The sequence below is a fragment of the Serinus canaria genome, chromosome 7, assembly GCF_022539315.1.
Source record: "Serinus canaria isolate serCan28SL12 chromosome 7, serCan2020, whole genome shotgun sequence".
Taxonomy (NCBI): Eukaryota; Metazoa; Chordata; class Aves; order Passeriformes; family Fringillidae; genus Serinus; species Serinus canaria.
In genome coordinates, this window is record NC_066321.1 from 13,001,536 (window position 1) to 13,016,098 (window position 14,563).

The following is a 14,563-nucleotide window of genomic DNA, read 5'->3' on the forward strand; positions in this document are numbered from 1 at the left end:
TATGGAGTTAGTGAATTTTTTCATCAAATTGAATGTTGGGCTCCCTGCAAGTTTCTAAGTGTGCCATCAAACTCCTGTACAAACTGTCATACTGATGGGCAGAAATTTTCATGGTAGTTTCCATGGTAACAAATCATTAACAGCTGTTTTATTTTCTGAGCTTTTAATAGTTGTTAATTGCAAATCTCTTTAATTTTTTCACTAAAAAAAAAAAAAAGGAGAAAAAAAAAGGTTAAAACCCTCCCTATCCAGCTCTTATTATTTTTGGTTTTTATAAAGAAGCAGATGAAACTAGTGTTAATGCTTAAAAGGATAAAAGAGCTCTCAATGGAGTTTAGCTGACTTAAATTACTGACTTGAGTCACGTTACAGTTGCTGACTGGAAGTCTTGATCATATGAACCTCTCAGTTATTTTTCAGAAGAAAACAGAAAACTGATAGATTTGGTTTATCATTGAAATGTGTGGTTTGCAAACAAAGAGAGTCAACATTCTTTCTTCTTGGGCACTAGAAAGGTGTTACTTGGTTTTGTGCATGTACCTCAGTAGTTACGTAGTTTAGTAAACCTTTGTTCAAATTTTTCATTGTCTGATATTCTTAATTTTTAATATTTTTCTTGACAACAGAAAATACCAGTTGACAAAATTGATACTTTATACATAATTTGTGTCAAATTGCAGTTGGATAGAAATTGGAATTGAACTAATGTATGTCAGACAGACGTTTGTGTACAATATATTAGGTAAAAGTATTTAAAGCTACTTGAAATATTCTGGTTAGAGTTACATTTAAAATTTTGTTTAAAAATATGTTTTGCTTAAAAGACTACTTTATAAAGCAGAGAGAGTACTTTAGGCTGCTGCTGCCAAAGAAAATATTAATTGCAAGTGAGGAACAGAAAGCTTGTTTCCTACCAGAATGATTGGGATTTTAGAGGCTGGCTGAAGGGGAAAATATGTTTCTAATAGGATTTTCAAAGGTGTATAATCAGTTTAGATGCCCAGTTCCCTTGAAATCTCTTCAAAAGCTTTTTGAATTGATATTTGACTATCCCTGCCAGCCTAGTCAATTTGCATGCAGAAACATGGCTGATAAATGCCCATCACAAGCAAGCAGCCAGCCCTCGGAGGCTGAGGGGATCCTTATCAGAATGCAGAGGTGGATGCAGGCATGGCTGACATGCAGGAACAGCTCAACAGACACTTGTGAAGCTTCAAAAGTGGAGTGAGTACTGAAGTGTTCAAAGTAATGAATAACATCCTGAATGCATTTGAGATGAACTGCAAATGTGGCAAGGGATGTTCTGGAGATCTGAATATGATGGAAGGCACTTGTGCTGTTCTCAAAAGTTAAATGAGAGAGAAGTGTTGTATGAGGAAGGCAAGTGCAGAGGGGTTCTGGTTTTATCCTTGTGTTCCCTTTCTCCAGCAGGGGGAGAGAATTGGAAATGGGTGAAATGTGGTTGTCCAAATGACCTGTACATCCTGTGGATGTACACTCAGAACAATACCTGACTCCAAAGTGTATTTGAAAAGATCCTGAAAAAAATACAATCTCTCTTCTGATGCTGCCCCTCCTTGCCATTTTGCCATTTTCTTTCTTCCAGAGTCAGATATTGCAGACTTTGATGGCAGAAGTTCACTTCTCTACAGGTTCAATCAGAAGCTTATGAGCACATTCAAAGATGTAGTTTCCTTGAAGTTCAAGAGCATGCAGGGGGATGGAGTCTTATTCCATGGAGAAGGACAGCGTGGAGACTACATAACACTGGAACTGCAGAAAGGGAAGCTCTCCTTGCACCTCAACCTGGGTAAGGGTAATTGGGATATTGGCTTTGAATAGAAATCTATTATAACATTAGACAGTATCTGCAAACTCCAGCTGACATCAACAGAACGTTGTGTGTGCTGATGTCATGCAGGACATAATAGCTGAGCTAAGAAGAGACCTTGGCTTCTCTAACTAATGTTGAGCAAGGCAGAACTAGAACTGCTTAATGGCTACTTCTGATTCTTCACATAGCTACTTTTTCTTTATATTTTTTCTTTTTTTTTCTTTTTTTCTGGAAGTGTTTGGAGTTTTTGTCTTATTTTTAAGACCAGCATTCTCAGGAAGTGGTCTTTGGACTGCAGAAAAGGGTTTTTTTTGTTTGTGTCTAATTTTTTTCCATTCACTCAGTGATTCGGAGCTGAGCTGAGAATACAGAATTTCAGTGATAACATTCTGGTCAAAACATTGTTCACACTGCTGTATGTTTCCTTCCTGAAAACTCTGAATATTCCTACTTCAAAATCTGTAAGGCTATCCCTGTATGATCATGTTGGATCAGAGCATCAGAGGAAAGGCTGGCTTAGTTTTTCTCTGTAGAAGGATGCTTGTTTTTTCCCTGATGAACACACTGAAGCACTTTGATAATGATAGAGACTACTCCAGTAGGAATGATCATACCCCCCTCTCCCGGCCTTATTGCAAAATCTTCACTGGCTTCATCTGTGGGTCTCCCATGGTACTGGCCTCAGCAGTCTCTGCTGGCTCATGTTTCTCATACTGAGGGGTTTAAGTTGGGCATTTTTCCCCTTGTGCTTAATTATGTTTGTTTTAAAAATCAGTAACTATTTTCCACAGCTGTTGTACTTCATTTTTACATAAGCTCATTAATTGTTGAGTCCCTAAGTTGTGCTTTCTTTCTTTCCTTCTTTCTTTATCAGCAAAGATTGGAAATGATAATGCACTGTTTTCTGATTTGGGATTTGGATGTTACTTGCACCAAAAAACTACATCCTGAAGCTCTGAATGGGGGAATCTACCCACTGAACTGTCCTCTTACAAATTTTTTTTTGCTAGGATAAGAATATACTACAGTTTATTGTATTATGGAACTTCTTCCAGAGGAGATGCTGTTGTGAATGTGTATTCTGAGATGGGTTGGGTTTGTTCTTCAGCTGTAGCCCCAGGTGTAGAGAATTTTAGCCATTTCAGGTCCTCTTTTTTTCATTCATATGTCACTACAGGGGTTTTGATGACTTCTCTTGAATCTGCTTCCATCTTGCCTGGCAGTTTTGGAGCATGTGTTCTCTCCATTCTGTGGGAATGTAAAAGAGGATACATGCTCCCTTTCAGTGAGAGGCTCTGAAGTGTTCAGACACGTAGCCAGCTGGAAAACAGAAGAGTGCTTGAAATTACTGGGTTAAAATTACCAGCCTAAATATTTTTATGATTTGTGATCTATATTTTGAAGAGCTAGGCCAGGTTTAAGAATTTTTATGAGCTGAACAAAACACTCTTATTGCTTCACTGACTAGTGCCATATTTTAAAACCATTTTCTTGTTGAAATGCAGAAAGCACAGAGTTGACAGTGAAGTGTCAGGAGTGGTCTGTTGATGTGATACGACAGAAGATTTTTGTGTTACCCAAAGGAAGCTCTTAAGCCACCAGAACCAAAAAGGCCTGGCAGAATCAAGGATACAAAGTAGTAATGCCCTGCTTTCTGCATGTGTGAGTGCAGCATCTGTAACCCCTCCTGGTTCATCACAAGGATTTCACAGGGAAACAATGTGTGTGGCAGGGGGGATATACACACATGTATGTGAATAAGAGACCCAAGGAATCTAAGGCAGTCCTTGAAAAGCATCTGTTTCCAAGAGCTCTGGCTTGCATCCTGGAGCTCTGCTCTGTGCTTTCCATGAGTCCCCATGCTCCAGTTAAGAGTCTAGAGGTAACTCTGGTGTCTTCTGCCTCTCTGTGCCATTCCAGGGGACTCCAACCTGCACTTCAGTAACAGCCACACGTCTGTCACCTTGGGCAGCCTCCTGGATGACCAGCACTGGCACTCAGTTCTCATAGAACGCTTCAACAAGCAAGTGAACTTCACAGTGGACAAGCACACCCAGCACTTCCGAACAAAGGGGGATTCAGATCACTTGGATATTGATTATGAGGTGTGTGAAGCCTTTTGGTTATAACCTGTGAGTTGAGGTATGAATTGCTATAAAATGAATATGCTGGAAAGCAACCACCCCATGAGCTTTTTCTTTGCAGCAAAGATCATTTTTTAATATTTCCTTCCTAGAGAGCTCCTTTCATACTTTACCAGCATAAACTATGTCAGTGTAATTCCATATATGCCAGCATCAGAAAGTGGCAAATCTCTGTGCAAATAGGAATTGCAATATGGTTGCACTTCAAAGTATGGCAGACTTTGAATAAATGAGAAGTCATAGCCTGGGTTCTAGTTGAATGTTCAGGGAGCAGCTGTGTTATAATCTCCAGTATGATTTTAATATCATCACTATGCACCATCCCTGCATTGAATTGAGCATGACTGGGGGGATTCCAGCCCTGAGTTGTCCCTCTATCCAGACACCACTTGCTTGAATTACAGCTCTCCACATAGAGATCAACAGGTGAAAATTATTGTATTCCCACTAGGAATGAAAGACCTCCGGTATTCAAGGAAGTTTTAGCAAGGTGGGCATCTGTCTCTTCTCCCAGATGACAGGATGGGAGGAAATGGCCTCAAGTTGTGGCAGAGGATGTTTAGATGGGATAGCAGGAAAATCTTCCTCACTGAAAGGGTGCTCACACATTTAAATAGTCTGCCCTGGGAAGTGGTGGAGTCATCATCCCTGGGAGTGTTCCAAAGGTGTATGGAAGTGGTTACTTGGGGACATAGTCCAGTCATGACCATGAGGGTGCTGGGTTGGACTCAGTCTTAGAGTTTTTTTTCAATCTTAATAATTCTGTGATTCCATGATTCTCACAACCACCAGTATGACCCAGTTCCCTTCACATCTGAGCATGTTGCAGAGCGTGCTGATCTAGGGAGCCAGAGCAGCTCAGCAGAGGAAACACCCTGCCTGCCCGTAAACCTGAGCCTGGTGCACTCCCCTGTGATGAGACCACGGTGTGGCAGAGTGCAGTTTGTATCACCCCAGCAGTTCAGTGCTTATGGATGGTAGTTGTTCAAAAAGTACCTCAAAGCCCTAAATATCCTCGGATCTGTATGCAAGGCAGCTCCTCATCTGTTCGCCACCGGCTCACACCTGTGTGCAAATTCCCCCTGCTCGTTGTTATCCCCTTGTGCTTGTCTGCCAAGTCTTCCTTGCCCACGGGGCTGAGGGTCGTGCTTGCACAGTGCCATCACCCTGTCTGGGGGTGTTGAGCTGCCATGGTTCACTGCTTCAGAGACCACACGTTCCCCCTTTGCACTTTGAATTCGTTTCTCCGGAAAGGATCATTTTCCAACACACCCAAGGGAAAAAAGCCGACAGCTCAGCAGTGGCAGGTGCCTGCTCTCTCCTCTCATCTTCCAAAGGAAATTCCTTTCTTTGCATTTCACAAAGCAGGGTGGAGAGAGTGGTACCTGTCCCCTGGCGCTGCTCTACCAAATCATGAGCACATTTAGTAGGGTCAGCACGTGAAACGGTGGCATTCTGCAGCAGCTTTAGACTGAACTATTGGGGCCAAAACTGTAACTGCTTTTAAGATGGAGTTGAGAAAAACCAAATAACTGAGTCATCAGCTTTTCTAATTTCAAAATAATAAAATTTCTTACCTCTTGCTTGGTGCCAACTAGGGGAAACTCAGGTTCCAATCTAATTTGCAGAACATTTTTCCAGATGTTCCAAAATAGGGAACATGATAGAGGAGATCTCCAGGTGTTGTAAATCAGCATCACCACCAACTACTTTGGCACTCAGACCTTGTCCCCTGGGCTTAGTTTTTCCCAGTGTGTTTTTTCTCCATTTGCACTGAGAGAATCTTTCAGTCAAACATTGCAGCAAAGCAGTCTACTGAAAGTTTATCTCAGCACACTTTAGGGATTAAAGGCCTTACTGAGGGTAACAAAATCATTACTTTCATAATTAAAATTATTACCAATCACAAAGGAAACTGTTTTCTTAATAATGCATTGGTGTAATTGATATCGATTTTTCTTCTGGTTTTGAAACCCCAGTACAGAGTGCCTAAGCAGGAGACTTGAAGAATAGAACATGAAAGAAGGAAAGTCTGGTGTTTTAGAAAGAACTAATGATTCTCACTGGAAAAAAAACAACATTGCTACCAGATAAGCCCTCATGCCAATAACAAACCTTCAAGTGACGTAAAGTAGCAGTCTGTTCACTCTTTATTTCTCTGAAGTGATCAATTAAAACAGCTGAGGTGCAAGTTCATTAAGAACTTGTTTCCAAGTAAATGTTTTCAAGGTTACCCAAGGAGGTTTCACTTGCTTATGTATCCCAGCTTGTTAGGTGGAGTGGGAGGAAAAATAACCCCCAAATTGCCCTTTATTTTAGTAATAATGAGCTGAGGTAAGGCTTTGGGAATTGTGACAGAGAATAGGGCTGACCAGATTCCGGGAGCCATCAGCCTGTAAGCAGTGCCACACAGCAGTGCATGCTCTTGCTGCAGTGGATGCAGCAGGATTGCGGCACAGGTCCTGATCAAGTGTGGCTGCAGGATCCCCATCTGCATTGTATCACTCACCATGCTGCTGGCTGTGATGGGAAAAATGGGTAAAACTTTAGTGGTGCCACCAGTAATGCTTTGCCAGAAAGGTCAGTAAAGTTAATTAGAAAACAGCTGTGACATTTGGAAAATGAAGGCAGGATTATCAGATTTTTTTGGGGGTTGTGGGATTTGGTTTTCTTTCTTTTCTTCAGAATCTAAACAATTATGCTGTATTTGAGCAGCTTAATTTTCCTAGGCTCTTGGTCCTCCCAGGGCTTTCAGCCCTCCAGTTGAGTGAGGAGCTGTAACCTGCACAGTGTTAACATCTGCCAGTACTTAGACAACAGCACAGCAGAAGTTTTGTGTAAATGTGTAGGCTGCAGAACTTCTCCATTGCAAAGCTCAGTCCCAAATGCCACATGTGACAGATGTAAAGACCAAAGCACAGTGAAATTGCAAGGTGAAAATGGGGTACTTGTGTATGTGAGAGTACCCTTCTCTGGCTGAGACCAGAACTGCTCAGACACCTGCCTGGTGGAAAGGAGTGACCGCAGCTCCCAGGCAAGCCCAGAGCTCTGAGGGCAGGCAGAGTTTATTCCCCCATTGCTCAGAGCTTCCTGAGCACTCTGGGCTGCAGCCTGGTGTCACCCTCTGGGCCAGTGGGGCTGTGGGTTGTACAGTGTGGGAAGGTTTTCTTTGTGTGTGGGAGTTCCTGGGAGGGGAGCTGGTGGCACTAGGTTGTTGTGCCAAGATACCTCAGAGCTGCTCCCAAAGCAGTGACCTCTCTGTGCCAGAAGTGTTTCTCCAGCAGCAGGAATGCAATGGGAGCTGTAATTTCCCCTGAGAGGTGGCCAGGGCGTGCCTCATGCTCCCAGTGATGTTGTTGGTGAGAATTGTTTCTTAAATAACAGCCCAAGTGGATGTATGGGGCTCTGCTCTCTTGCTTTTGGGATGATAACACAATGTATTATACGATATACATACACATGCATATATATAAAATATAAATAATGCTGTTCTTATTCTTTCCAAAAGCTCAGTTTTGGAGGGATTCCTGTCCCGGGGAAGCCAGGAACCTTTCAGAGGAAAAATTTCCATGGGTGCGTTGAGAACCTTTATTACAACGGAGTCAATATAATTGACCTGGCCAAAAGACGCAAACCTCAGATCTATACCGTGGTAAGAGGCAGTGCTGTGTGCTTTCCTTCTTTGCTTCCATGCTTTTTGTGCTCTCGTGGTGCTGCTGGCTGCATTGAATGAGCAGAGTTCAGATTTGGATAGCTGTGGGGATAATTAGCTTGTTAAAATGATATTGCTGAGGTTAACACCAGCCAGCGCTGGCTCCTGTGGAGAGAGTTATTGAGAGACACATGTGGGAACCAATGCATTTCTCTGATTTTCCTGGTGTTTCCCCAAGCAAATTCTAATACATTTTAATTTTTTTTTCAAGATAAAAATGTGTATATTTAATGATATGATAGAAGTCATAGAGATTTTTTTTTCCTGGTTAACTCAGATGAAATCTTACTTTCTGAACTATTCTCTGTCACTGTTGGGAAGTACAGCGCTAGCAGAATTCTACTTTGATATTTTAGTTCATATTATAGAGAAAAAAAATACTTCTGTTATCACTGGAAACAGTCTTCTTTGTGCTGCTCCTTATGTTCAATGTATTGGCAGTTCTGAAAGCCATTGACTTTGTACTACTATCTCTAAATATGGAATGATAGAGGTAAAGCAAGAGGAACTACAGTTTTATCCAGCTTGATAGCATAAACCACAAAAATAACACATAATAAGGTCCAAAATTACAGATATATTAAAATATATCAAAAAATAACAAACATTTTTTTTTGTAAAAAGAGTGAACTACACTTCCATGCAGCCTTGACAAACTGTATATAATTCAGCTTTGTTCACCTTTTGTTTCACTCCTACAGTGTGCTTTGATAAATGCCTTTTGGCTAGCTCTGTGTCTTTGGAGAACATGGAGATGAAACTGCTTCTGGCTCCCATGGCATCTTCTAGTTTGTAGCAATGTGTTTGAATACACTAAACAAAGCAAGACCAAGGAAGTTCTTTCTGTGCTTTCCCTGCCTAGGGCAAGGCTCAGTAGGCAGGGAGCTGGAAAATGGAAAGGTGATGGGTGAGAAGTTCCTCACTGTGTTGTTGGCAGTCAAGACTGCCTCCAGGATACTCCCCTGGGACTGAGAGACTTTGCTTTAATAATCTTGAGTTTGATTGTTCTGACTGAGGACTCCAAGGCAGAAATCCTATGAGCTGTGTTAAATTGCTCTTCCCCTCAGCTTACTTTCTAATGGGGGAGCGAAGAGCCCTTGTCTGCTTCTTAGGTCATTAAACAGCTGGTTGTTTTGCTGGCTGGGTAATGGGAACGCCTTACTAAAGGGGAAGAGCAAAATTTTGCAATGCACTTTTTTTCAGAAGGGCATTGTCTGGGTGTAAGTGGTTCCAAGCAGTGAAACTCTGTTATCACTACTCTTGGTTCAGGCAATGCTAGATGAAAGGTCTAGGAATCAGCTCCTTCTCTCAATTTAAGGTAGTGGGATGTGCCTCCACCCTCCAATCTCTTTCCCATTAGTGATGATTTAAATACCATGATTTCCAGAGGCAGGCTGCTTACTGCATTTTTCAAGGTTTATCAGCTGCTCTGTGCTGTGCCTGGGACACTTGGGTATGCAAAGTGCCTGGAAAGGTTGCCACACTCAGAGTGACTCATAATCTTAGGTGAACACCCTTCTATTGGGAATGAGCCCTGTAAATCTCCTTTCCAACATTCTTTGCATCCCAGCTGTTTCTAGCAACTCTCAGGTACTTCGAGGTTATTCAGGCTGATCCTGTTTCCCTTTTCCACTCTTTTGCACTCATTAGCAATTAACTTCCTCTAATTAAAATAACTTGTTCTTGTAAATCTAGTGTTTTGCCTGCCAGGGTTACTGTGCACTAAATGCTTTTACTCAAAGTGCATTGAGGTTCTCAAGCAACAAGCTCTATCCACAGGGAGCTGCAAGCTTCGCTGCTTCATATCTTTGTAGTCACTAAGGTTGTCTGAAGTGAAAATGCAAGGAAAGGATCAGCACAGAAGAATGATTAAATGTAACAGGGACTTGGAACTACTCCTTCCAAAAATATGTTGCATATTCACATTCTCTCCCCATAAGTTGGAGATCACCTGAGATGGTTCTGCGTTGTTAATCCCCAAAATACCTTTGTCTTCTAGAAGAAGATATTTGATGGCAAACTGGTTGGTTTGGGATTAGAAAGCCATGTCTTAATGCTTAGAGACATCAGTTTTTCCCTCCAAAGGCAGGCAGACTTCAACACTCTCTATGCCTTTGAGAGTGTTGCCACAGTCAGTGAGCCAGGCTTGGGGATTTTTGTACGTATCAGCTTTGGGTTTTTTTTTTACTTTTGACATCTTTCACACAAGCAGGAGAATGATACACCAGCTTTGGAGGTATAGATTTCCTCTTATGATGTAGTTCCTCACCCATATAAATAATGGTCCCAAATCAGCTGCATGTAAAGTCAGAGGAAGAAACTACAGGTTGTCAATAACAGAGTGCTGCAGTATGTATTGTACTCTTGGGTGGTGGCTGTGATTATCATTCTGCCTGTTCTTTTCTGTAACTCGTTTGCAGTTTTCAGCTTGCACTAAATCCCCTTGAGAAGGCATCTCAAGATAACGAGGCAGCCTGTCTCTTTGAACTGGAACTTGCCTTCAGAATTCCATTTTTGTATTGCCTGGTACTTAACCTCCCTACATAGCACTGTCTGTTTGGACAGGTGATCTTTCTTCTCTCTGGGATTTCTTCTGTCCCTGATGGCATGTTGGAGGCTTTGTGGCGTGTTTTTTTTTTTGTTGTTGTTGTTGTTTGGTTTGGTGTTTTTTTGTTTGGTTGGTTTGATTTTTTGGGGTTTTTTGTTGGATTGGGGTTTTTTTTTTTGGGGGGGTGGGGTGGGGCTAGGTGGACTGTTTTGTTTTTTGCGGTTTTTTTGTTCATTTTGCTTTCCCTTCCCTTCATCATTGAATGTGAAGTAATGATATGGAATCTTTTATGTGCTTTTTAAGTGATTACTGCAAAAGGTTATGAGAAGTCAAATTTCTGTAATTAACCACTGTCATGGTCCTAGGGTGGACCCTTGGGAAACCTCATAAAATGCTTTAAAATAGTAATCTAAAGGTTTGCCCTATTTACAAAATGTCTTCTCAGCACCAGAGAAGTGCAGAGTGCTCATTATGAGAAATTGCACAGCAGTTACACTTCTTGGGCAATTAACTAGGGGCAAGAAAATATGCAAGTATGAGCCACATTTACAAGAAGCAGAAGGGAAATTTTTCTTCACAGAAGGAAATTTTATCTCTTGATATCTGGGATGGAGAAGTATTCATTGAGGGATTTTGTTCTTGTTAAGAGAACATGTAGATGCAGGAAGAGATGGGGCAAATTTTAGGAAGATAAATCCATTGAGAATTGTTAAATGCATTTGGTTGAGGGAGTAGATAAGAGAAAAAAATAGCTATAGCCTCCTGAAAATATAGGATCCGTTCTACCATGGATGGGTGGAATTTAGCACCATTAATGCTAGATTCTGGTTGCACCTTTAGAAACTGCTCGAATGTGACCTGTGGCCAGTGTCTTAAGTTGTTTTTGTGCTTCACTGATTTGTGATGCCAAAATAGGAAGTTTTCTAGCTCATGAAAAGAAATTAGGAGGTCATGAAAAGATGCTGTGTTTGGTCTTCACAATGTTCCACCCTACTTACTCACTGAAATTGAGAAAAACACGATCTCTTTTTCTCTTCCATTACCTCTGGCTAATAGAAGTTGGAGTTGCATTTTTGTTTAGCAGAGCAAACCCTGTGCTGGCTCCAGAGGAGTGCAGGGTACTGTGAGACAGAAGTTGTCAGCTCTCAGATAGGCTTGGATTTCTACGCTGGCCTGCCATGTTGAGTGTGAGAGTGACAGCTCAGCACAGCGAGGGATGTGGTGACATGTAAATGTATCACTGCAGTGCCTTGGGGAAATAACCAATTGCCAGCATCAAAGAGCAAGGAATGATACCTAGTGACAGGAGAATGTAAACTAATAATTCATTCTCTTTATAGAGAATCCAAACATGCTATTTTATTAAGCTGATTTGAGATACCTTCATCCTGAGAAGAATTTACTTGTCTGCAAATGTCTCGTTCTACCAAAGTGCTCTGGCAAGTGTTGATCTATCTGTGAACATCAGGCTGCTGATTTGTGAAGGCCCCTCCTAGGGTTTGGAGAATCACAAGTTAGATTCTTTTTTCAATTTTTGGTGCTCCAGTAAGACTACAGGAATCCTATATAAAAAATGTTGGAAGTTTTTAGTGACATTTTTCACAACTTCCTGTGGACCAAGATGAATTTCTAAAAAAAAGAATAATTCATTCAATTATTTATTGGAAGTGTTGGGTCACACAATTAAAGAGAGAACTGAATTTGTTATTTTTTAGATAAGGCAGGTGAACTCAGATTCTAGAAATATTTGATTCCTTTAAAAATAGGTTTTTATATTTTCTTCTATCTTTCTTTGTGGTCTCTGGGTCTTCAGAGGAGCATTCTACCTTCAATGTGGAATAGCAAGGAAGTCTATATAAATAGCATTCGTTCTAAGGTCCTATTTTATTGTTGCTGAAGGGTATAACAGGATTATTTTGAAAGAAATTAAGTGTGTCACCTCAATTGAGGTCTTGAAATAAAGTCTATTTAAATAACATCTTTCCCATTGATTTCAGTTGGCTTTGTCCACAATACTAAAGAGTTTCAGCTTGCAAATCTATGATCCAGCACATAGCTGCATTAATAAACTCTCCTTGATATAAAAGTTTCTTTGTGTTGGGGTTTTGATAGTTGTGATGGCAACAAATGAAGCAAGTATTTCAGGGAGAGAGACCACATTTTTAATAGGACTGGATGACATGCAGAAAAAAATGACATGTTTCTGAGCAAACAAGGCTTTTTTGAGTCATCAGACTTCAGCAAATTACAGGTTAGAAACAATTGTTCGGGGTTTCATTTATTACATTATCTGGATAGTCAAATTGAATGAATAGGGCAGTTAGTGCCTGCTGAGCAGAGGAGGATGTTTCAAGGTGGGAGGTGATAAGGCTGTTAGTCCCTGTAGGAGAGGAAGAGAGATGGCTAATTATTGTCATAGGAGTTAGCAGGGGATAAGGAAAATTGGAGAAAATGTAATTTTCTTCAAAGCCAAGGCTTTAGTATATTTTTTAAGGTCTTATTCCAATTGGTAAGGTCTTAGGAACTCTGGCACTTGGCATAACAGAAGCTGAGCACATCACAGTCAGGAGCCTGGATTGTGTGCAGTTCACACCAACCATTTAAGCTGGTGTTGTGCTATGATACATAGATAATTGGAATTTAAAAGAGGAAAATCTATTAAAGGAAACTAATACATAAAAAAACCCAAAAATGCTGATAGGAATTGCTTTCTATACAGTTTTCTATTTTAAAGTAGATGTGGTTCTGTTTTCATAATAATAATGAAGAAAAAACATCTCATTGCTGCTGTGTTTTGTTCTAGGCAATAAAAACTAATAAGCTGTAGATCACTTTAGCTTGAAGTGAAGCAAAAATTTGACTTGGGCTCTAATAATTTGCCAGTTTGATGTAAGACATCTATCTTATTCACTTTTAGCAAGGTGAATTTCAAAGGCTGGCTTCATTCCTACTTGTTGCTTAAAGTGAATATTCCCCCTCACCAGGAGGTTGGGTGTGGGTGAGATCTTGGGAGGAGACAGGACAGCTGATCCAGACTGACCAAAGGGATATTCCACACCAAATGACTCTGCTCAGCAGTAAAAGCCAAGAGAAAAAGGAAGGGAAGAGGCATTCATTATCGTGGAGCAGCCTCTACACATGCTGAAGCCCTGCTTCCTAGGAAGTCGCTGGGCATCACCTGCTCATGGAAAGTAAAGACCAAGTCTTTTGTTTTCCTTTGCTTTTCTGTGCAGCCTTTGCTTCTGCTTTATTGAGCTGCCTTTCTCTTGACACAAGAGGGTTTTCTTCCTAGCATCCCAACAGAGTCAATACACCATAGAGAGAAAATATTAAGTAGTCACTATTTTTTGTGTGTTTCCTCCTGTCATCTTTTTCCCCTTTTCCTGTCCCTCTGAGGAAAACAATGTAGAATGTTTCCAAAATATTTCTGTATTTTCTCTCATCTTTTGTCAACATCTCTTAACTATTGCACCATGCAGTGAAACAGTAATGTACAGTTACTATGGTCATAAAAATGCTAAAATCCTTTGTTCTGCTTCTGGCCAGTGACACAGTCAGTTTAGGAGTCTGAGATAAAGAACTTCTGGAAAGGTCCAGCCTAGCATCTAATCCCTTTTTCTCTCATGGTCACAATGTTTCAGTTTTTTCTATGCCTTCTCTTTTTTTTTTTGTAAAATGTTACTTTCTCTCCATTGGGAATATTGTTTTAATGCAAACAATTTAAATCAATGTGATAAAAAATTAACATTTTATTAGAATTCATGATACTTGCAGTAAGTGGAGATAGGGCAGATCTCTGTCATGAGATTGATTATCACAGGGCCATATTAGTTGCAATGTAACTTGGATCAGGAAAGCTTTCAGATTTCCATATTGAATTTTTTCTCAGAGAAACAGAAACCCATCTCAGTATAGGAACTTTTGGTCCCCTGCTCTTGCTCACTCAGTGGACTCGTCCTAACTGAAGGAACACTGTGCACCTTGGTGCTCCTGTATCCCATTTGAAGACAGTTTGCAGCAGTATTTCAGAAGGCTGGAGCTGGTATTTCACTTTGATTTGCTTTTCATGTAGTGTTCAGCACAGTCTTGAGAAATACTTGAAATGTGTGGGTCTCCTGACATTTGTTCTGCTAGAGAGAATTAGTTTAAAAACAGGGCTTGAAGGAACCTCCCTCATTCTCAAAATCCAGTTTCTCAGAGTTGAATGCCAATTTTTCATCTTATCCTTTTAAAACTGCATCAAAGGTCACCTTTTTCTTCTGTTACTCGCCTTGTAAATTCATCTGCAAACTCAGTCCCTTCACAGCTAGAAGTAGTCCTCCAAT

The 14,563-nt window shown here is 40.7% G+C and overlaps 1 protein-coding gene across 1 annotated transcript in view; it reads left to right on the plus strand.

Moving 5' to 3' along the window:
- Positions 1-14,563, plus strand: part of CNTNAP5 (contactin associated protein family member 5) — a 200,963-nt gene that overhangs the window by 58,741 nt on the left and 127,659 nt on the right. Inside the window, 3 exon segments of the mRNA XM_050977015.1 lie at positions 1,607-1,810; positions 3,755-3,939; positions 7,487-7,630. Coding sequence (XP_050832972.1) covers positions 1,607-1,810; positions 3,755-3,939; positions 7,487-7,630 — 533 coding nt within the window.